The following is a 24,557-nucleotide window of genomic DNA, read 5'->3' on the forward strand; positions in this document are numbered from 1 at the left end:
AATGGGTGCAAAATAGCATATTTGCATATTCAATAGGATGATATTGCAAGATGCTTGTTTGATTTTCTAATTTCTTGCCTTTAAATACAATTTCTTTTTTTTTTACATTCAGTTTGTTATCATTGAAGCCCCAGTGAGAGGATTTAATGTTAAGCTGTTGCAAAATATTCACATCTCATAGTTACCCCAACATTGAGGTAACTATGATAATTTTTTAAAGTCTTAAAAAAATACAAAGAAATTAAAAAAAAAATAAAAATTTTTATTTTAGCTGACAGGCAAGACCCTAAATGTCATATATTCAGAAGTTTATGGATTTCCAATCGCTATTTAAATTTTTACATCATAAAACATTAAAAATATTATCGTAGTTACCCCAGTTGACGGTACTCATCTGACACTATGTACTAAGTAATGTTTGGCAGCAACAGTGTAGTTGCCTTGTTAAAGAAAGACTATCCTGATGTTGTGACAGTGAAATGTAGCTGCCATATGATACATTTGTGTGCATCAAATGCGTGCCGAATTGAAAATAGTGTTGAAACGATTGAATGAAAGAAAATACGGTGGGCTACATTTCATTTGAAATCCAATATAACGCGCTATTTATGTTCAGGGATTTTTCATGCCATCTAGGGTCTTTTTGGCATAGCTTTAGGGATTTTCTGGTTTTCATTTGTGAGAGCCCTGTATATGATGTGGATTGGAGGAGCCTAGCTAGTACAGGATCAGCATGGGAACCGCATTCAACGAAAATTTTATTGAAGATAATTTTTTTTCAAAAGATGAGTGGGGTGAGTTTTGAGTTAAAACATGTAGTACCGGTAGTAGTCCAGTTTTACCTAGGGTGGCCGGATTTACCTCCAAATGCCACAATTGCCTTCACACCCTGCATCCACATCGATCTGTCTAACGCTTAAACCATCAGTAATCAGTTAAAAATCACCTATTTTCAGTGTCTAAACACAGATATTAATAATCGATATTGATATCGCCGCGGGGATAACCCGATATCACTCGGAACCGGGGTGATATCCACATGCTAAAATTATCAAGTCCTTGAGAGGTCAATAAACGACCTCCAGTCAGGCTAAAACTTTTCAGTTCTTATTTTCTCCCTCAACCTCACAAAATGAGGGGGTATGCATCATCAAAATCCAAATTTTTTTTTTTTGCATACCATCATGAAACACCCTAATACTTATAGTTCACAACGTGGTTGATCAGTCTTAGGCCAATAATAAATCCCAAGCCATAATGAACTGATTTGTTTTGTTGCAGCAGGACAAGTTTGTGCCCTGTTTGTAGGTTGGCTTCTTGGTGGTCCTTGATTTTGGTTTCTTGAATGCATAAGAGGTCAATATTGTAGCTTTGGCAGTCTTTGCCCAGAGTTTGCTTTTTGGTTTCAGCATTAAGGCCTCGTACATTCCATGTGCCGATGGTGATTTCCCATGGTATAGTGTTGGGCCTTGAAGGTGCTTGTTAAAAGTTAGACATCTTTCCGAGGTTGGGCCGAGGGTTTATCCTTTTACCACCCACTCGGTGTTTATGCGGCTGTCAGCCCGCAAGCCTAGACGATGATTAGCTTCCTGAAAAATCAGTACTGACAGGGTGAACCGCGAGAAGGTTATCGTCTTTCCCACCCCAACGTTTGTATAACTCGTGAAATGAGAATACAGACGAAATCGGTTAATCGTATCACCTATTTGCCAGATGTATTGATACGATTATACAATTGATTCGTTTAATCAGTTTGCTAAAAAAAAGGTTCGTTGTGAATGGGCGTAATTGTTAAGAAGACATCTGTGCTGACTAGGCTGCAACGTACATTAGAACTGATACTTCTACAACTATTTACAATTCTGGTTAAACTTTAAAGAGTTTGCTAGTTTTCTGTTACATAACACTATGCTGTAGCCTGTGTTCCAGCCAGCAAAACTGGTTCTTTTTACATTGATTTATTGTCTGCAGACGTTGAATCAATGTAAAAAAGACCAGCTTTGCTGACTGGGAAGAGCTTACACGATCAAAGCATTTTTCTGCAAACTGCGGCAATCGGACTTGTTTTCATCTCACCGATCTCTGTGACGTCACAGCGCGAACTTTGACTAGATTGAAGTTTTTGATTCAAGCGTGCTATTTTTAGCATACCAGTTCTGTAGTTTTGAGAACGGAATGGGGCCTACAAAAATAGAGGTATGGTAGAAAAATACATTCCTTGGAAGGCCAGTCACCGACGGATGACATCAAAAGCATTTAAACTTCTTTATTGGGAAGTGTGATTATTCCTTTTGCCTGCTCTTCTGTTTTTATAAAGCCCAGCTGTGCGAAAATTGGTTGTTTGCAGTGCGATGTCTAGCACATAAGATTACGGCCTGGGATTACAGACACTTGTATATTGATTTCCATTAAGGATATGCTAGGGGATCTCCTGACTAAGAAGCAGCGGGCCAGCGATTCTCCATCAAGTATCAATTAATTATTCTTTATTACAAAATACATGGAAAATCAGCAGAGCCCTATTGGCATATGCATTTCGCTCTAACTATAGAGCATCTTTAGTGCCTAAAAAGCAAACATAAGAAAGCAAAACCTAAAAACTGTCACTAAATAAATGAATCTGCAGTAGCCTAAGATCCTGACCAAGACTAACTGCCAAAACTAACTGGTAGAATACTGCGTAAATATTAACTGGCTGCGTAAAATATTTATAGGCAAATTTAAACTATATTTAAACTAAACTACACGAACCTAACTACTATGACAAAATAATGATGACAATGCGCAAAAACAAACCAAGGTTGATGAGAGTCGAATGGCTAAAGCAATACGTACAAAATGAAACTGTGTGAAGATAGCATGTCAAAATAAAACTAAGTGACAGAACATAGCAAAATCAATGGGTCCATGACCTAAGTGTTAAGTGCAAATCAATAAGATAGCGCAGCGATAAATTCACAATAAAATGAAGCTGGAAAAGCAGGACCAGCGATCAGAAACCTCTGCTTAACAAGAGGCAAAATCATTCTCTTAATGTTAATCGAAGATTTGATTAGTGATGCCCATTTATCTTCGCACATGTCCAAATCTGCAACGGGTGGCTTTTCAACAAATGTTACTGTGAAACAGTCTGCAATAGATGGTTTTGTGTTTATGTACAAAGAGTGGCAGGAGGCGTAATGTTTGAGTAATGCCGCCTTATCACCCCCCGGACTGGTGTCAAAAGTGTTCCATGCAGACCTATGGCCGGATCACCTGGTAGAAAAGCGATTGGAGGTTTGGCCAACATATTGTTCCGAGCAAAGTTTGCAGGAGGCAACATATATCCCGTAGTCGCTACAATTAAGGTCTTGCCGGAGTTTGATTACACTATCCCTAGATAGTATTACCCGGGTCCTAGGAACCATATTTTTATTGTGGTTCCGGAAATTGCCGCACAAAGCACAATGTCCACATGGTTTAGAACAGCCGAGTGTCTTTTCAAGATTGTCCGAAAGTGCAATGGAACGGTAGTTGGTCAGGGTGTTGCCAAGAGTGAGAGGTCTTTTATAAACAATGCATGCTGTCGGTTGTAGGGCTTTTTCTTTGGCAGTAAGTTTCATGGTAGTGGAAAATGAAGAAGCCCAAATTGTGCGTTTATTGGTAGTTTTGTGATTCTTGGGGCCAAACCGTTCCTTCCAATTTTTTGCTAATGTAGTGATGCGTTCTACCATGTCCTGTTTAAAACCAGAAAAATTACATTTATTCTGTAGTCTTCGTAAAGAGCTGAAAAAATCTTCATCCAGCTCGTTGAGACGTCTTAAACGTACACATTCACTAAAAACAATAGACTGGAAAATATGTGGGGGGTGAAAAAGAAGAGCCGTGGAGGAAGGGTCTGTGTTTTGCTGTGGGCTTTTGGAAGTCTCTCGTGGTAAATCCTATTAGGTCAGATTGATCCGTAACATGAAGCACATCTAGGAATTCAACCTCTTGGTCCTTCAAAGCTGTATTAATACAGCGAAATTTGAGCGAGAGGCCATATTTTGTAAACGCTTCTGTGAGCGTCTGTTGGATATTGCGTGTATATTCGGCTCCTTCCGAAATCCACATTATGTCGTCGATAAACCCAACAAACAATACAGTATATTTCAGTTGCTGGGCTAAGGACTTAATAATATAGTGGACTGCAATGTTGGCAATAGAAACCGAATGGTTGTCACCTGTGACAATACCGTTTTGCTGTTTGAAAAACGTCTCGCGATACTGAGTGACAACGTTGTCCAAACAAAACATAACTAACTCAATCAACTTCGTTGAACCAACTTCGTTGAAACCGGAGTGCAATTTTACAGCTTCTCATTTTACAGCTTTACTTTTACAGCTCATTTTACAGCTTTACAGCTTCTTATGTTTGCTTTTTAGGCACTAAAGATGCTCTATAGTTAGAGCGAAATGCATATGCCAATAGGGCTCTGCTGATTTTCCATGTATTTTGTAATAAAGAATAATTACAGACACTTGCCTTTGTTTTGATCGTTTGCGTCTGTCACGCCTTTGCTTCATTTCGCCTTTGAACATTGCAGACAAAATGAGACATTATCTTTTTGCTTATGGGTACAATTATACGATTAAATAAATGAAGTATGCAAACGTGAAGCAAATCCTGATGCTTTTATCCGACTTATTCTTTTAAGCGGTATACGCTTAACCTATGTTTTTACGTAATATTAGATTGGATTTGGTTTGGGATGTCAGGTTTTGATTCAAATAAACGATCGATACGTTTAAGCGGTATATTATTAACCGATTTTGTCTTTATTATAATAAACATTTAACCTCGCATTTGCTTTTCCGCTACCACGCATTTTGACTTTGAAGTTGCTCTTCATGCATGGGAAGATAAGCAGTGTGTGACTGTAGGCGACTGAGCGTGTCTGTGCGCATCTCAGTAGTAATTCATGTTCCAAACAAAGTCATGCGATTAGCTGCTGTTTTGCGGGCAAGAGTAACGTAAGCTGTTTTTCGGTTTCGGCATTCTGTCCGTTTAGAATAAATGATATAAATCTCTTTCGCGAAGTTATTTATCTTTGAAACACCACTTTGTAAAGCCATTTTTGTTGCCCCTTAACTATAAATTTATGGGCGTTCCTGCCCCCCGGAAGTCAGCGCATATGATTTACTCTGTACCAACACTGTGATGACCAACTTCCACTAGCCAGACATTTTTGAACATTTTTTCTCAATATCATGTAAATTACTTATTACTCAGCATGGTGATAAATACTTCTAGTAATTTTACAACGTATACAATATATTATACATGTATAGGCCTAGCCGATGTAATTGCAGAAATATGGCCATTTTTATGTGTAGGCTAGGCCTATGCTAATTTCTAACTTGAGTTTTTGTGTCTGATTTGCTGTATGGAATACTTTATTTTTTCTTGGCGTTTATGAGTGTATTGTTTTGTATTTCAGATGTCAAAAGTGAATCTTCAGATCACTGGGAGGCATCATCGTTGCTGCAAAACCCTGCTTTGTTTATGCAGCATGAAAGTAAAAATGCTTTTTTAGTAAGTACAGTTTTTAAAAATAGTGTAGAAATTTTATTAAAGGTTTTGTCGCATGGCATGCTTGGTATGCTGATATGTGATTTAATTTATATTTTACCTGAAAACAACATCCAGTTTAAGACCTTTTTAACCAGGTTTCAGAAAAGATGTTGGTGAAGCCCTCCAATTGGGTAGAATAAGATGGCTTGGCCACGTTAAACACAGCTCTAGCTATATCTCTCAAATCAGATATTTCAACATTGCAGCAAGGTCAAGGTAAACCAAAACTTTCTTGTGAAGAACTTGTTAAGCATGATGTTTTAGCCCCGAACATGGACTTTTCCGACCCAACAGACCACAAGGTATGGCGAGGAAAACTTTGCTCTTGACAGACAGGCAACACCCTTCAAATGTGGACTAATTCATGGCCTGTATAATCAAAATTCGTTGAAGATAACACTATGTAACCAAATTCTACTTTTTTTTATACCTTTTTGTGTATTTTTGGGTGCTGAATTCAAAAATGGACAATGGTACTCGACATCTGGTCGAAACCCACTTGCGCGAGGCCAAGTGGGCGACTGCCAAAGTGGTGATAGCGAAAGTTTAGCCGTTCGGAGGGGTGGTGACATATATAATTTATCTAGTTGCTTTGCGGCGTCATGGTTTATTGTGAAGCTTAAGAGAAACCTCTTAACCGTTATCGAAACTTATCAGTTGCAATACCGATGCTGATGATGCATTCTGTTGAAACATTTTTTCGTATAAGCGACAGGCAGCAGAATCATCCGGCAACCACTGCGAAGTTCTGATTTCGTGTGACTTCAAGTCTTAAAATGTGGAACGGCCCGTTTTTGCGAGACCGATTCGGCGAGTTCCCTATCCGTATTTGTTCGCGTTAAACAAACAATTGTAACAATTCAAATTTAAAATATAGCTTTGCTGCATTAGCTCTATTTTTGTCAAGAATTTTGCGGCGGTTGCTTATGACCGACCAATGAGTCGGCTTTGGTAGACATTCGAGATCATTCCGGAGGTCATGATTGCCGGATATTTCGAGGCCTGAAAATCATTTGGTTGATCTGCTTTGTTAAGTCAACATGTCAAGCAAATTTGTAAAACGAAAAGATCTGGCTTTAGCTGAAAGAGTAATTGTAATCAAAGAGTTGGAGAAGAAAACGCCGCAAAGAGTTGTTGCAGCAAAATTTGATGTGGCACCGGCACAAATTTCACGGATATAGAAGGCACGGGAAAAGCGATTGGCGACGTCACTCTGAAATACTGCAAAAATTTGCTTGCCAGAGGCTAGGGGTGTTCAATTTCGATTTTCGATTCGATTTTGATTAAGGTGATATTCGAAATTCGTTTTTTGCATCGGACATATTCGAAATTTTTGCAGCCCTTTCGGCTGAACGCGGTTGAAAGTAACGTGAGTGGCGCGAAATTTGTCTTGTCGCATTTTGCAAGCGAAAAAAAACTTCGACGCATGTGCATCGTCGATCATGTGACTATCACACGTTCTCGCGGGTCCAACGGCCAGTCCTGCACCAGGGATGCCAGGTTGGCATTTTTAATGCCAAATTTCACAAATTTCTCTCAAGAATGAAGATAGCTAGGTTGTGCAATAGCAGAAAGTGTAGGCTGAGCTTTGTCGCAGTTTTATCCATTTTTTACCGAATCCATAGGCGCCTAAGCCGTGGAGGCAGGGCCGTAGCCATACCGCAGAGCAGGGGGGGCAACTTTTTTTTAGGGGGGGCAAAAAAATTTAAATGGGCAAAATCATTATAATTGTAGCTGTTGCTTGAGAATGTTGAGATTTTGCCAAGGGGGGCGAGGCCCCCCTGGCCCCCGGCTGGCTACGGGCCTGTGTGAGTGCCAGGCCCCCACGCATATTTCTGTGTGGGGGCAACTTTTTATGCTGTATTGAGTATTGATACATAAAACCCTAGCGATCGGCAGCAGGAAAACACTTTTTGAATGCAAATTGCAACAGCTTTGCGATAAATAATCACTATGAACGAGTTGCGATGCTACAATCCAACACCAGACAACAAAATCTGTCATTTTTACATTGATTTAATGTCTGCAGACGTTGAATCAATGTAAAAATGACTGATTTTGTTGCCTGGGACAGCAAAAATTTACCATTTTTTGTCGATTTAATGTCATCAGATGTTGAATGCTTTCAAAAACAACATTATTTGCTACGTAGACGGAGCGTGCGTTTAGCTTTATGCGCTTGCAAACATACTCGATGTCGCTTTCGAGTCGAAACCTCTGCACTCTGCAGTGAAATGTCGCGGCAGTGAATCGCTCGCTGTGAAAATAAACTTGAAGTGTTTGGGATCCCAGCGACCTCGGCTCCAGCGGAGCGATCAGTTTCAAAAACTGGCCTGACCTTCACGAAGCTGAGATCCCGACTGACGGGTGACCATGTCGATCAGCTTGTGTTCATAAACACCAACATGGGCCTGGCCCTGGAGCTGTAGACGTTATTTTGTGTTCTTTTTTCGCAAATTTTCATGGCTTTTTTTCGCGTTTTCTAGCGAATTTTCATGTCGTTTCTTTCAATAAAATCTCATTTTGCAGTTTGGTGAATAGTTGTGATATTCGAAATCGAAATTCGCAAATCTAAAACAAATTGAATTTCGAACTTCGAATATTCAAATAATCGAAATTGAACACCCCTACCAGAGGCGAAATTGCACGAAGAAGGCTGCAAAGTCGGTTAACTGAGCACGTGGCTACTTTTTACTCGCAACTTTGCTAGACGCGACACGTGGTAGTAGTGAGCACGCCAGCACTGAGAAGCAAGCATCCCAGCAAGCAGCAGTTAGCGAAATTAACGTTTTTTTGTTGTTGAATGTTGTCACTGTGTATTGTGTGTAATATTAATACGTCCCCAAGCTTGAACATTTTTGCAAGCAATATTTTATTTTCACTTTTATTTCGTTTTTTTCCCTCTTCTTTGGATTGCTACCTTGTCGTAGTTGAAGAGCTCGTGTGCCTCCGTGACCTAAAGAGTTATGCTGACCCAACAAGCCAGACAGGTCGGACGGTAGAGGCCTAACCAAACGCAATCCATCCAATAGTCCACTTCTTTTGACAGTGAACGAATATTATGTATTGTACCACCCTGGCAAGTGGCGTGTCATCTCGTAGCCTACTACAGATGCACACAATGTAATATTGAAACATAAATAAATATTGAGCACACAGCATGCCACATTTATTTTTTATGTTTTAAAATTGCATTGTTTACGTCTGTAGTATGAGAAGGTGTTTTTGTGCGTATTGTTGCTCTCTTGTGCGTACTGAAATCTGAAAGCCTTTACTTTAGTTAGTTTCAGTCTAAGCCAAAGCACTTATCTTAATACGTCATCAGACAAGTGAAAAGTCAGTAAACTGGTCGGACTAGTGAAAAATCGTGCATGCTAGTGAAAACAGGGAGCAACTAGTCCGGTGGGCTAGTGAAAAAAAAGAGTTAAGATTGACCCCTGCTAGCCCAGAATGTGTAATGTATGCTGCGAAACAGCTGCACGGCTAAAATATTTGGAAACTACTGCCATAGCTTATGCATACAGATTACAGATGGTCTTTACATTTACAACAATCCAATCATTCAATTCATTCATTATCATTCATATCTCTAATTGTAACTAAGCTAATTCCTTTCAATATACATTTGCCGCTGTGATTTTACAATTCTCCGAAAAAGGCTTTCTCCAAATAGGGGATTCTATGAATCGGATTCTCCGAATAGTGGCAGACCCGGTTGGCCATACCTGGCCTATTATGCTTATTAGCAAACGGCTTATGTTGGCTAATTTGTGGCCTAATGTTACTTATTTCACTGATGAGGACACACATACTGATACTGATACACACGTACGTGTCGAAACGTTTGAGTTTATTTTAATTATGTTAAAACAATGAAAACTATTAATACAACAAAAAGTGCTCAATGCTAAGCAAAAAGGCAAAGCAGAGCAAATTAAATCAAATATAGAACCTGAAGCCTTTACAAATTGTCTCACCTAACGGATCATCAGAAGGTCTGAAAAAACATGCAAACAGTAATGAATGGATAGTTCTGAAAAGATATTAAATATTACAACTGTAATTTAATCTGCCAAAAAAAATCTCTAAACCTGTAATTCCTGAGATGATATTAAATATTACAACTGTAATTTAATCTGCAAAAAAAACCTCTAAACCTGAATTCCTGAAAAGATATTACATATTATAACCGTAATCCAATCTGCAAAAAAAAAACCTCAGAATTACTAAGGGCTACCTTCATTTGTTACGACAAAGTTTCAATCAATTTGTCCAAATGGAAACCAAGCAACATTGATGGCAACATCTGTGACATCACAAAGAAGCAAAATGCATTTGTGATGATCAGCGCAACCTGTAGTAACCTGAACAAAAATGAATGAAAATTGTTTTTAAACCTGTAAAAATTAAATGAGATTTATGACCTGTAAAAATCAAATGAAATTTAATTTTTACAAATGAAATTTAATTTTTTCAAAATTATAACCTGTGAAAATCCCAAGGAATTGTGATGATGTAACCTGTAGTGACCTGAAAACATAAAATTTTTTTTAATTATGTTATATTTTTTTGTGTGTAAAAAGTATGTTAAACCCGCTGAGGTTACTCTGGTTTATTTTTCTATGAATGCAATAAAATTGCTAATTGAAGGAATTCCAGGTCATACAGCTCCAAAATCTTGACGATCGGTCAAATACTCACTGACTGCTAAGCAAGATTATCACAATTCTAAGGGAAAACTTGAAACTGGCAACTGTGGTACCATTGAACGTGTGTTCGCTTGTGTAATGAATCTTTTGTGCTGCTCATGTGCACTGTGCAGGTCTGCGATTTTTCTTGTCGAGCGACCAAAATTCTGCGTTTGTTTGTCGAATACAGATGAAATCAGTTAATTGTATTACCTATTTGCCAGACGTTATAATATGATTATACGTTGATACGTTTAACCAACTTTCTAAAAAAGGTTTTGGCGTAATTGTTGAGAAGATGTCTGTGGCGACTAGGCTGTAACGCACATTACTACTGATACTTCCTACAACTATTTACAATTCTGGTTAAACTTTAAAGAGTTTACTAGTTCTGTGTCACACAACACAATGCTGTAATTGCTTTATTGTCAGCGAGCATGTACGATAAAAGCATTTTTCTCCAAACTGCAGCAATCGGACTTCTTTTCATCTAACCAATCTCTGTGATGTCACAACGCGAACTTTGACCGTTGAAGTTTTTGTTTCAAGTGTGCTTTTTTTAGCTCTGTGCCTGCTGTGTAGTTTTGAGTATGGAACGTGGCCTATGAAAATAGAGGTATGATAGAAAAACGCGTCTCACACTCACTGTTTGTTTTGAAATTGCATAGGTTTTTTGTTAAAGTCTTTTGCGCTGTCTCATAAAATTATTAATTTGCAATGTTCTTCAACTGAACGAAACTGCACAAATGAAATTATGCACTACATTTCACAACAATATTTTTATTCAGCAATTTTAAAAAAATTCTCCAAAGTTTTCTGGTTTAAACTTTTGGATTTGCTTTTCAACACTTCCCTCTCAAGCCGAAATATTTTTGGAGGCAGGAAGTGAAGGCGATTGCGATAGATCGAGGTGAATCTGGCCACCTTTGGTAACAGGAATGTCACAGGATGAAATGGACTACTAGTACTACGTATGAAAGATTAGATTAACCTAAGGTTGTGAACTTGATCACAGTCACACTGCCACAGGTCACTAAAAGACAAATTGGTTTGATTGCTCAGAATAAAATCATGATTATGAAGTGATACCTGATGTGGCTTCATCATCCATTGTTAAAGTTTTAGAATTAGTAGAAACAAGGTGGTGAGCTTGCTCGCACACCTTCGGCTTTAGTCTGGGTTACTATTACCTCCTGCTCCATTTAAAAAAATAATGATATGGAAGTTGTACCATTGCTATTCTTCAGCGACTTTATGTCCGTCCTTCCTTTATTGTTGCTTGCTTTCTTATTTCTTCGGTCTTGTCTAAAAATTTCTTTCTTTTTTTTACCAGGAATCGGAAATTTATGGCATAATCAAAGGGTTAGACTCTCCACCCCTTACTCCTCCTGAAGAAAAAGTTCAAATTACTTCTCATTCTGCTGTGGACATGAATGGAGGCCATTTAAACAATGCAACAAACTGTGCAGAATCGTCAACATGCATTGGGAAAACAACAGCAGAAGGCAGGAAATTATGTTCTTTAAAAAGTAACTTTTCATACTTTTACAACAATTTTTTTCTGATTAGTTTTGTTTTTAAGTTACTTGTCTTGTTACTATTCTTATGGTATCCAAGCTAGTTATCTTATTCAGGTCAATTTCAGATGATGTAGTGGGAATTTTTTCTGAGAATTTCGACAGTAAATGATGTAAAAATGCTTCAAGCATAAGCTGTTAGTTATTTTTATTTGTTTCTAAGCCAGCATTGCTACCATTATTTATTAGATTGTAGTGTCATGCATTTATGTAAAAATAATGTAAATTGAATTATCAGTGGTGGTATGGGGATTTTTCTGTGCAACAAACTGCGCATATTATTGCACCATTGCTTTGTAAATGAATAGTTTTGATTAGGTGCCCAAACATCTTCGAGTGCTCGTTATCGGAGTGGTTCTGATGCATCGTCATCATCGACGTCAGCGTATTCATCCCAGTCGGTTACTCCCCCACCTGCCTCAAGAACTCACCAAAATATGTTTGATAGCGCATTTCTGAATCAAGCTTCAATCTATACCAACCAAGTGAGTGTTGGAAGGTGAAATTCTATCCTGTATAACAGTGGTTCCTAACACGCTTTTAAGGCAACCCATTTAAAAAAAATCGGCTCGGTAAAATCTTGCAAACCAAGCAAATTGTCGTAATATTTTAAAAGCCATACAAGGTTGCGTTACAAACAAACAGCACTACAAAAGCAGTGACTTTTTCCGAAAATAATATGTTTATCAAATCCTTAGTTTGACATAGAGATTGCTGTGCTCGCTTGCTGTCAGTGAGTTTTTGACATTGAGGCGTTATTTTGCTTAGGCATAGCAGCAATGCCGCATGTCATCTTCAACTTCCAGCTGATTTCACTGTTTTGTTTTCAATGCACACATGGCGCTAAATCCAGACTCACAAAGCCAAGTTGTTGCAAATGGAATCAGTTTTTTAATCACTAATTTTAAAGCTGTGGGATACACTTTGTACATGGAATTGGAAGCCCAAAAGTGGATGTTTGCAGAATCTTTGGCGTATTTGTCTTTGAAGGACGCTAAAGAAATATGATTTGCTGCTTCTTTTGTTATCTCCATAAATTGTTCTGCAACATGGATGGGAAGTTGAGGCAGATCTTTTCCAATAGGGTCTGCTACTATTCAGTGAGTCCGATTTGGTGAGTTCGATTCGGTGAGTTCCTATTCGGTGAGAGCCTTTTTCTGAGAGTTCCCTATTCAGTGATTTTTGAAAATTATCGGGTACCGTAACCTAATTATCATTGCCGCGTTTACATTGTTTTAACGTCGCTAAACGTTAGGCTGGGCCAAAAAAGTAGTTATTTTTAAGAATTTATACTACGAGGTTGTAAGTCACCTTAAAGTTGTGAATGGGTATCAGGAGCAAACCCATAATAAACTTTTTATTTTTTAATAACATCTTACGGTCAAACAGTCCGTTACCATAGCAACCGTTTCCGGCAAGACAACAAATTGATTAAATTGGTGATTTTTCAGGCTGTGTTAGGGCTCATTTGACTGTCAGGGCTCATTTTGGTACAAAAATATGCAGAAAAAACAGCCAAAGAGCATGGAACATAATATACACGATGTCTATGAAACAATTAATTCCACTTTTAAATAAAAAAACATATTTTCTTACATTTATGGTCAATTATTGAACAAAACGAAAATTAGTCATCCCGAAATCTACCAATGGAAGTCAATTACTTCCAAGTAACATCAGTACACAATCATACAATAAACATTCATATTAGTCCCAACTGTACAAAACGGATGCTAGTGACTTTTTTGCCCCAACCACGGACACCCTTCACAACTTTGTATAGTGCCTGGAGCTGCTCTTCAGATTTAGAGGCTTTATTTGTGTTCAAATCGGTGGCGAGTCCTAATGCCTGCTTTGCTGCGTCATTGACAACACGGAGGTTGGCCACAAGTTTCTTGCCATGACGGTAGTTGTCTGAGGTGGTCCATTGCGCAATGCGCAAGGGGGCTTGACAAAAGGAGCTTGACAAAGCTGGAGTCAATATTCAAGAGCTCAAACATATTCCAAGAGTCATGTCCAATGAAGTCATTGTGCCCAATTGATATGAGGCTGGCATCTGTTTTCTTTTCTGTGTACTGTCTGTCACGTCATGGTGCCTCAACAATCACCTCTCATCGTCTGTTTGTCAGATAATGTTTGTACCGAGAAGAGTGCCAAAGAGACCAATCTCTCTGAGAGATACCACTTATGGTTTTGTAGCTTCTGTCTGGCCAGAACAACAAAGGAGAGAAATTTGGCAGGCCACTTCATTGGGTCCTTGGTTGGGTCTTCATTGGGTCATTGGTTCCATTGATATTGGCCTCTGCATTGAGGAGGTTCTTCATTAGTGCCAGGTTATTTGATGGTGCATCGGCACTCGGCGGCACTCGTGCACGTTAACCATGCTTTCGTGTAGAAGATTGCCAAGAATACAGCAAGACTGGTGAGTGGTGATGTCTTCCAATTCTTCGGGTGCATATATACATCCTAAGCTGGCATCGAAAGAGTGCCGCCTTAAACGTGTGCAAAGTTTTGCTAATCCAATGGGCGTGGTGGAGTGCCCCAGGCACTTTGATGGTGAATTGGTGATGGATCTCTGACTGGCAGGGACAGGCCCTCCAAGAAACAGAAGTGTTAGTTCTCTCACCTCTAGGTAGTCACGTTGAAGTGTCTCCTTGGTGCTGTTCTCCATCCATGTCTGAAGGAAGGTGATGGTGTTCTGTCAACTCTATTTATGGAGCAGTCACCTCGACCAATGTGTAGTTGTTGTGCATCAATTCGCTCCAATTGTTCACCAGTTGCTTGAACAGCTGTTCATTGGATCATGTGGTTGGGCCATACACAATTGAGCAAGATACCCCCCAATCAACTCATGGATGTGGTGTCTACATGCCAGTTGCAGAAGACTTCTACCAAACTCTGTCTCCAGTCCAAAATGTCTGCCTCGTGTTTGCCAAAAACTCCTCCCTTTATTTTGGCTCTGTATCTGTTGACCTATTCCTCTTACTCCTCCTTAGTTTGTATTCCTCAATAACTGTAAAGGATCATCTGCTCTATCGCTTGCCACGCTTTAAGGGTAACACCAGTGTTTGCTCACCAGTCCTGCAAGTCCTTTGTTACAAGTCTGGTGGTATCCAATGCACTAGACTGAAGGTCTGCTACTACTCAGCGAGTCCAATTCGGCTAGTCCGATTCGGCAAGTGCCCTATTTGGCAAGAGCCCTTTACGGCGAGTTCCCTATTCGGCAATTTTTCGAATTTTTTTTTTAAATTATCGGGTACCGTAGCCTAATTATTATTGACGCTTTTACATCATTTTAACGTCGCTTAACGTTAAAATAACTCCCTAACCCTTAACCCCTAACCCTTAACCCCCTATCCCTTAACCCTTAACACCCTAACCCCCTAACTCCATTCCTAACCTCTAACTCCTAACCTCTAACCCCAACCCCTAACTCTAAAACGGCAATGATAATTAGGCTACGGCACCCGATAATTTAAAAAACAAATTTCAAAAAATCGCCGAATAGGGAACTCGCCGAAAAGATCTCTCGCCGAATAGGGCACTCACCGAATCGGACTCGCCGAAACGGGCCATTCCGCTAGACTGACGATGGCTGGCTTGCTACAGTTGTTTATGATACCCATGGTACTGAAGAAGAACTTGTTCCCCTGTTTGGTGGATAAGGGCCAGTGAATCCATAGTTTCCTGGTAGAGCTCAACCGATATATTGTATCGGCTATTTTTCGCCGATAAACATCGGCAAACAAAAGTACACTCAAAACCAGTAATACATGCCTTTAGAAGAAACACAAGTTGCTCAAACATGCTTGTAAAGAGTGCATTTAAACTCTCTCGTTTTAATTATGTGCAAGCGGTTGCACACAATCCATTTTTGTGCATGCAGCACGTGAGTATGCTTTCGAATGTCTTGTTTTGTGCACGTGGAAGGGCGCTCTTCTCGCTGCCTATTTAATTGGTGCTGCCTGATTAGAGTTCCCGCTCCAATTTCTGTATTTGTGCTTCTGTTTATCGGGCTAGTGGCCGTGACAAAGGTCTTAGTGCGAATCCTAGCAGAAACTCCTGTCGTGTTGGACTGATTTACTATGACAAAAGGTGTTCTCTTCTTGGCATTGATGCTGAGAAACTATGTTTTTTGAACTACAATTTGAAACTGTTGAACTTTGATTATTCATTTGAACACAAAACAGTATTGCATTTGGTTGTTTCTGTTTAGTTTGGTTTTTTATGATTAATGTTAAAAATGTTTTTTCTATAACAGCAACAAATGCATAAACTTTTGCGGACTGGTTTGTTGCCTAAAAGTGATATCGGTCAAGCTCTATTTACTGGTACACTGAAGATGGAGGAACACTTGTCAAAGAGCCACAGCAAGGTCTTAGTTTTGGTATTCATGCCTTTAGAAGTGAGGCCCAGCAATTAGAAAACTAATATGCCTATTATTACAGAAAGCTTGAATTTTATACGCAAAATCTGAAACAAAAATGACTTTTTTGCAAATATTTTTTATTAAATTGTATCACACCCACTGTCTAGTTATCATGTCATCTTTAGCTTTCAATTCTGCATCCTTTAGTACCAGCAGCATCTCTGAAGGTCATTCAAAGCGTGACAAATCATTATTTTAGGTATTTTATGTAGTTGTCGGTAATGATTTCCACGGTAACAGACTGTCTTACCGTAAGACATTAATTTTTTTTTATCAAATTTACATTTTTGTGTTTCTGACAGTCACTCACAACTTTTAGGAAACTTACATTAAATTATGAACAACTTGTTTTTTTTTAGCCCAGCCTACTAAACGTTGAAATAAGACCTTAACCCTAACCCTAACATCAAACCCTAAAACGGCAAGGATAATTAGGCTACGGTACCCGATAATTAAAAAAAAAAATTAAAAAAATCACCAAATAAGGAACTCTCCGAAAAAGGCTCTCACCGAATAGGGAACTCACCAAACCGAACTCACCGAATTGGACTCACCAAAACGGGCCATTCCGTTTCCAACAAATGGATCAATTATCCAATACTTTTGGCTATTAAATGTTAGAGATTCTTCATAGTAGTGCACAAACTTGTTGGCAAGCTGTTCCAGGTGTCCAATTATAGTTTGTTTATATACTATAAATTTCCTTGCCTCAAATATATTGCGTTAACTGAGGAAACATATCATACTCATCTCTGGTGACATAACTTTTCCAGAGTATGACTTTTTGTGGTATATATAGTGAAAAGATGCTAAAGTCATAGAAAGGATCAGGCACTAAGGCACTTCCTCTATGGGCGATCACAAATCTAAACTTCAACGAATCAATAAATGACATAAACTCTAAAGTTTTTGCTCGAAGTCAATCTTTATACCATCGACGAGTAGCTATCTCCCACACAGCATTACAATTTCATATTACAATTTATTTGTTGCAGAACCGGTTTTTGTTCATAGAGAACTCATCAGTACAACTATTAATAAATTATAATATTAAACATTTTATTAAAGTAGAGATGAAATTATCAGCCTTAACAATAGTTAATCGTCCAACATTGAATAATTTATCTCCAATTCCAGCAAGATCATAAAATTTCCATTTCTTTATTCCATATTCATATTCCATTTCTTTCAATTTTCTTCTTTTTAGAAGCAGTTACGCAGTAGCTTCAGATTGTAAAAGTTGAATTGAATTTTACAAAAGCTGCAGTGCTGTATATGCAGACACTTTTGCAGCGTGATCAATCACTGTAAAACCATTGCCGTGTATAGATAAATTTAGAAAATTCAGAGAGTCAAATATATCGGCAAGGTAAGAAAATTTTGCATTGAATCTTCTTGCAAAAACTTCTCGGCTAATCACCCACAATTCTGTTGCCTCAGGAAGATAGCAATCTTCTCACGCAAATCACAAACTCGCTTCAGGACACGACCTCGTGACAACCATCGCACTTCCGTGTGTAGCAGCAATGCTTGATAATCAGAATCCATGCCAGTGCACAAAGATGAAAATAAACACCGCTTTAGTGGCCTTGGTTTGATGAAGTTTTCACACTTTGCAACATTCAAACTTCGTGCAGCTCCTGAGAAAGCTTTTTTGCCGCAGAGGCCTCTCTGTAGAGAAAGCAACGAGTCCATACACACTAGGGTGACCCAAAAAAAACTAAATTTTGATTTTTAAGCTTTTTCTTGTTTAGACCTCTGCATTGTAGTCCTAAATGACACCTTGCCAAGTTTTGTTGAGATTGGTCCACATTTGACGCCCTAGCAGTGGGCCGGTACCCCCCGCCTGGTCAAAATCGGCCAATCTGGCTGTATCTCAGCAACCGGTAGGCCTAGAATGCTCAAACTTGGCTTTGAAGAAGCAGAATACATGGTTTCCTATCTAACTTCCAGAGGGTTTTAGGGTCTAAACCATTTAGTTTATGAAAAAAATGCAAAAAACACATTTTTGACCAAATATGCACCCCATAAACGTGTAATGTTCAACTTTTAGTTTAGTATACAACACTAATTGACTAATGACACAAAATTTAAAATACAAGCAACTTTTGTTTAATCACAGACAAGCTTTATTGCTTTTGCACTTTGGTTTACCACTTAACTTTCAACCACTGACCACAGTAATTAGTTACCCATTAAATAATTCAAGACAGTTTTTTTTTTTTATTTTTCGTATTAGTTTACCACTTAACATTTCTTAAAAATGATTTTGTGGTTGTGTCCAGCTTTTTGGTAGACAATGACTTCTTGGCCATATCTCAAACTTTGGATTGGTAAGCATGAGTGACTTTGATTGCTTTGTCCAACTCTTTCTCACTACTTGGAGCAGAAGCCCTTTCCTCAACATCAGTGACCATGCCCAAAACTCTCTCAACAACATGATTTGTAGCAGGCATGTTCTGTAGCAGAGTTTTGAATGATGCAAACTCCTCCGTATGGTGCCAAGATCTGGGATTTTATGAGCCAGACATTCAAACTTGGGAAAAACTCTAATGAGTTCAAAAGAGTCTGGTCCGATCAAGTCCAGCAAGCGAGTGGAGTTTTGAATAGTATGCATTTGAACCAAGCCCTTTCCAGTAACGGCTCTCTCAGAACTTGATCGAAATGTTTGCATCTTTTGCCACATTCGGACCTTGGAGGATATGCTCACACAATCACTTGCAAAAGCAAACGCAACGTGGCGCTCAATGAGGTACCACAGGTGCAGGTTGAGCTTCGTGCGAGCACCAACAGCCATTTCAAGGAAAAGGTCCAGGTAGCCTATGTTGCTTCTTTTAGGAATGGCATTTGTGAGACCGTTCCACATTTCTTAGTCATTCACTTCAGCATTTGTCAAACTTGGGGATGTAAACTAATATTTAACATAAAAAAGCGTGAACATACTGGAAGAAGCCAGTTCTTGCAGTGGTACTAAAATGTTTAAATAATGAGGCTGGTTGTTGGTTGATGTGATAAACTGTGTTGGTTGATGTGATAAACACGACGGCCAAATGGATCAAAGAATGAAACAAGAAACGTGATTGAAGCACTGAATGCTGTCAATTTCAACATAAAAATAGTCTTGGGTCTGGTTTTTGACACAACTGCAGTAAACAGTGGTTAGAAAAGTGGCGTCACCGTTCAATTTCAAAGCCATATAGGACACAGTATCCTTCAACTAGCCCGCAGGCATCATATCATGGAGCTTGTTTGTGGTGGAGCAGCTTCAGTGGTCTACGGTGACACAGAATCACCACATGAAGCTGTATTTAAAAGCTTTGCAGAAGTTTGGGTGAACAATATATTATGTTTAAGTTTATGAAACTTTCCAAACGAACAACAGAAAATTGAATAAAATTAAAGAATCAGTTCTAGATTTCTTGTTCAGTTGGCTTTAAAATGGAATAAACATACGAGAAGATTACAAAAAGTTGGCTAAATTGTCCATTCTTTTTCTTGGTGGTACATTCCGGCGTGGATACAATATTATACGTTCAAGGCTCCAAGTGTGTTTAGCACGTATGATGGCGAAGATCATTTATACCATTCAAATTGCCTTGTTCAAGCAGCAGTTATCAGAAAATCCAGCTTTTACAAAAGATTGTGGTCTTGGGAATATATATTCAGTTCACTGGCTGCTTTTTTAACACTTTTTTATGATAAATATTGGTTTACATCCCCAAGTTTGACAAATGCTGCAGCATATGACTTGGAAATGTGGAACACTCTCAAAAATGCCATTCAGCTCACCTCTAAAAGAATCAACATAGGCTACCTGGACCTTTTCCTTGAAATGGCTGTTACTGCACGCACGAAACTCAACCTGCACCTGTGGTACCTCAATGAGTGCCACGTTGTGTTTGCTTTTACAAGTGATCGTGCGAGCATATCCAGTGTCCACCCAGGTCTAAATGTGGCAAAAGATGCAAACATTTCGATCAAGTTCTGAGAGAGCCGTTATTGGTAAAGACTTAGTTCAAATGCATTTCTAAACTCCACTCGCTTGCTGGAATTGATCGGACCAGACTCTTTCGAACTCATCAGAATTTTTCCCAAGTTTGAATGTCTGACCCATGAAAGTCCCAGATCTTGGCACCATATGGAGGAGTTTTCATCGTTCAAAGCTGTGCTACAGAACATGCCTGCTACAAATCATGTTGTGGAGAGAGTTTTGGGCATGGTCACTGATGTTGAGGAAAGGGCTTCTGCTCCAAGTAGTGAGAAAGAGTTGGACAAAGCAATCAAAGTCACTCATGCTTACCAATCCAAAGTTTGAGATATGGCCGAGAAATCATTGTCTACCAAAAAGCTGGACACAACCACAAAATCATTTTTAAGAAATGTTAAGTGGTAAACTAATACAAAAAATGAAAAACAAAACTGTCTTGAATTATTTAATGGGTAGTTGCAGTGGTCAGTGGTTAAAAGTTAAGTGGTAAAGCAATAAAGCTTGTCTATGATTAAACAAAAGTTGCTTGTATTTTAAATTTTGTGTCATTAGTCAATTAGTGTTGTATATTGAACTAAAAGTTTAACATTACACGTTTATGGGGTCCACATTTGGTTAAAAATGTGTTTTTTGCATTTTTTTCATAAACCAATTGGTGTAGACCCCAAAACCCTCTGGAAGTTAGATAGGAAACCATGTATTCTGCTTCTTCAAAGCCAAGTTTGAGCATTCTAGGCCTACCGGTTGCTGAGATACAGCCAGATTGGCCGATTTTGACCCGGCGGGGAGTACCGGCCCACTGCTAGGGCGTCAAATGTGGACCAATCTCAACAAAACTTGGCAAGGTGTCATTTAGGACTATAATGCAGAGGTCTAAACAAGAAAAAGTTTAAAAATCAAAATTTAGTTTTTTTTGGGTCACCCTAATACACACAGCATTTGGGGCTTTGTCTTTGATGCGTTTTACCACACCAGACTTGCTGCCAGTACATATACTGTAGTGCAAATTGCAATGCATATCCCATAATTTTGGCAAGTTAATTTATGTTTGAGACTGAAATTTTTGTTGGATTTACATTTAATAATAATAGCAATAATAAAAACAAATGCTGTTAAAGTTTTTGCACTACAATACAAACATTAGGCTGTGCCAAAAATGGCGAGGTTCATGGATTTTTTTTTAACTTTCTGAAAAGTTGTAGTGGACTTCTATAAACACAAACATGAAAAAAATGAAAATGAAAAGTCATTTCTCCCAGAGCAGCAGCAGCTGATGGACAGTATCTTGACCCTGGCTGTATTTCTTTGCCTGTTTTACGTTTGTAGCGGATGCTGCTGATTAGCATGCCCGCCCACACACAGCCTTCAGTAGGACGGCGATACTCCTGGGCATGATGAATGGTGAAGAGTGACCAGGACGCGAGGTTTTCACTGTTGATTTGTTTATTGACTTATTTTAACTGAGTAGCGCTTGATTACAAGTAGAATCCAACAATAACACAGGGATATATAAAGAAGGGGATACGAAGGCTTTTAATACGTCTGACAGTAGAAGGACTTCTGTTTATCGTAAATAATAATCTTTGTTTATTGTAAAATGACAATTGGCGCCGATAGTAATTTAATAAATCTTGTTATGATTACCTGCATTGCGCTATTAGCATTAGGTCTGGATACTCACTGATGCTTATGGTTACTTGTTAATTCAACTACAGACGAAATCGGTTAATAGTATACTGCTTAAACGTATCAATCGTTTATTTGAATCAAAACCTGAAATCCCAAACCAAATCCAATCTGGTGTTAAGTAAAAACATCGGTTAAGCGCATATATACCGCTTAAAAGAATAAGTCGGATAAAAGCATCAGGATTTGCTTCTAGTTTGCATACTTCATTCATTTAATCGTATAATTATACCCGTTAGCGAAAAGAGAATGTCTCTTTTTTGCTTCGCATAATTGTCTGCAATGTTCAAAGGCGAAATGAAGCAAAGGTGAGACAGACGCATGCGCTCAAAACAAAGACAGGTGTCTGTAATCCCAGGCCGTAATCCCAGGCCGTAATCTTATGTGCTAGACATCGCACTACAAAGAACCAATTTTCGCACAGCTGGGCTTCATTAAAACAAAAGAGCACACAAAAGGAATAATCACACTAAAGTTTAAATGCTTTTGATGTCATCTGTCGGCGACTGGCCTTCCAAGGAATGGACATGGACAAATTATTTCGGCTTAAGAGGGAGGTGTTGGAAAGCATGTCCAAAAGTTTTTACCAGAAAACTTTGAAGAATTTTTTTTAAATTGCTGAAAAAAAGTAGCCTACTGTTGTGAAATGCAGTGCATAATTTCATTTGTGCTGTTTCGTTCAGTTGAAGAACATTGCAAATTAATTATTTTACCAGACAGCGCAAAAGACTTGAAAAAAAAACTTTGCGATTTCAAAACAATTTGTGTGAGCCCTGTTTTTCTACCATACCACTATTTTCGTAGGCCACGTTCCATACTCAAAACTACACAGCTGGTACGAGCTAAAAATAGCACGCTTGAATCAAAAACATCAATGTCAAAGTTCGCGTTGTGACGTCACAGAGATCGGTGAGATTAAAAGAAGTCCGATTGCTGCAGTTTGCAGAAAAATGCTTTGATCATACCTGCTCAGCAAAGCTGGTCATTTTTACATTGTTTCAACGTCTGCAGATGATAAATCAATGCAAAAAGGACCAGTTTTGCTGGCTGGAACATACAGCATTAGTGTTAAATAACCTAAAACTAGTAAACTCTTTAAAGTTTAACCAGAATTGTAAACAGTTGTAGGCAGCATCAGTTGTAATGTACGTTGCAGCCTAGTCAGCACAGACATCTTCCCAACAATTACGCCCATTCACAATAAACCTTTTTTTTAGTAAATTGGTTAAACGAATCAATCGTATAATCGTATCAAAACGTCTGGCAAATAGGTGATTCGATTAACCGATTTCGTCTGTACTCGTATACTTGCTTTACATCTAGCCTACTGCAAAGGCTTTTTTAAGAAAAACAGCTTACTGGTAACTTTTCGACTGTCTTTCTTTGCTACTTGTCGGTTTGTTGTCATTAGTCGAATCCAGGGCTCACCATGTGGAGGTTGACAACTTGAGCCTCAAACCTTGGTTGACAACTAGTGCACTTGTACCTTGCGTACATTCCGTACAAGTGCACTAGCCTTGGTCTACAGCTCAGCCGAATATGCCTCAGCTGTATGGAACCGCAGCAGACACACAAAAAAGATGGATGTGTGCATTAACGACACCTTGCGCATCATCACTGGCTGTCTCCGCCCCACACCTACTGCTTATCTGCCAACTTTGGCTGGCATTGCTCCTGCTCATGTCCGTAGGGAAGAAGCCTCTCACAAACTGGCTCTACATGCGAGACTCGATCCTCAACACCTTCTCCACAGTCACTCCCAAACAAATGGACCAGTCAGACCTCAACGCCTATCATCAAGGCGCCCATTCCATCGATATGCTACACAACTTGTGGATAAGAACTTCAGCTGCATGGAAACATGGGCCCAAGAATGGAACGAGCTGCCACATATCCCTCCCCAGTTTTCGGTTATGCCAGCACTCACCATCCCTCCTGGAGCAGACCTCTCAAGAAAGGCATGGGTCACATTGAACAGGATCAGATGTGACGTTGGCTGTACTTGAGCTAATCTGTTTAGGTGGGGGTTGCATAATTCGCCGATATGTGTCTGCGGAGCGGTAGAACAAACAATGCAACACATACTCCACGAATGTTCCATCTTACGACCCCCAAGTGGAATCACTGGTATTCGACCACTGGACCCAACTACCGTATCTTGGCTGCACGAGGAGGCATTGCCAATCTAAGCTACTACAAGTCAAACGAGAGAAGAGAAGAATATTGCCTTTTTCATTATTTTTGCATTTTCATTTTAGTTAGGTCATCTTTCAAAGCGTCTGTCCTGTTTTCTTTGGTCTTTCTTTTCTCCTTTTTTCTTTCACTACCTTAATTCAAACTCACTTCAAAGTCAAATTGTTTTCATTCATTCATTCAAGATGTCCACTCAAAGTGCTTTTTTATATCTTTGAAAAGTGAGTCAGGAATCATGGTTGTAGTTGCTTAAGATGGGTTCACTGTAAGCATTGCAATCGCCAAACACATCCACACAATGTAACATATACAGCAGTAGTACTTCAACAGTTGTAACATATACAGATGTAAACTTCAATTGTGTTCAAAATATCCAGATTTTCAGAGAATGAATTACTATTGC

The 24,557-nt window shown here is 38.9% G+C and overlaps 1 protein-coding gene across 1 annotated transcript in view; it reads left to right on the forward strand.

The window, feature by feature from the left end:
* Positions 1-631: 631 nt before the first annotated feature.
* LOC145774371 (uncharacterized) overlaps positions 632-24,557 on the forward strand; it is a 187,203-nt gene continuing 163,277 nt past the window's right edge. The window contains exons 1-4 of the mRNA XM_082585603.1: positions 632-794; positions 5,460-5,554; positions 11,615-11,810; positions 12,177-12,343. Of these exons, the coding sequence (XP_082441729.1) occupies positions 734-794; positions 5,460-5,554; positions 11,615-11,810; positions 12,177-12,343 (519 nt within the window). The 5' untranslated portion in view covers positions 632-733. The remainder of the gene's footprint in view (positions 795-5,459; positions 5,555-11,614; positions 11,811-12,176; positions 12,344-24,557) is intronic.

Source organism: Aplidium turbinatum, chromosome 7 (assembly GCF_918807975.1).
Source record: "Aplidium turbinatum chromosome 7, kaAplTurb1.1, whole genome shotgun sequence".
NCBI lineage: Eukaryota > Metazoa > Chordata > Ascidiacea > Aplousobranchia > Polyclinidae > Aplidium > Aplidium turbinatum.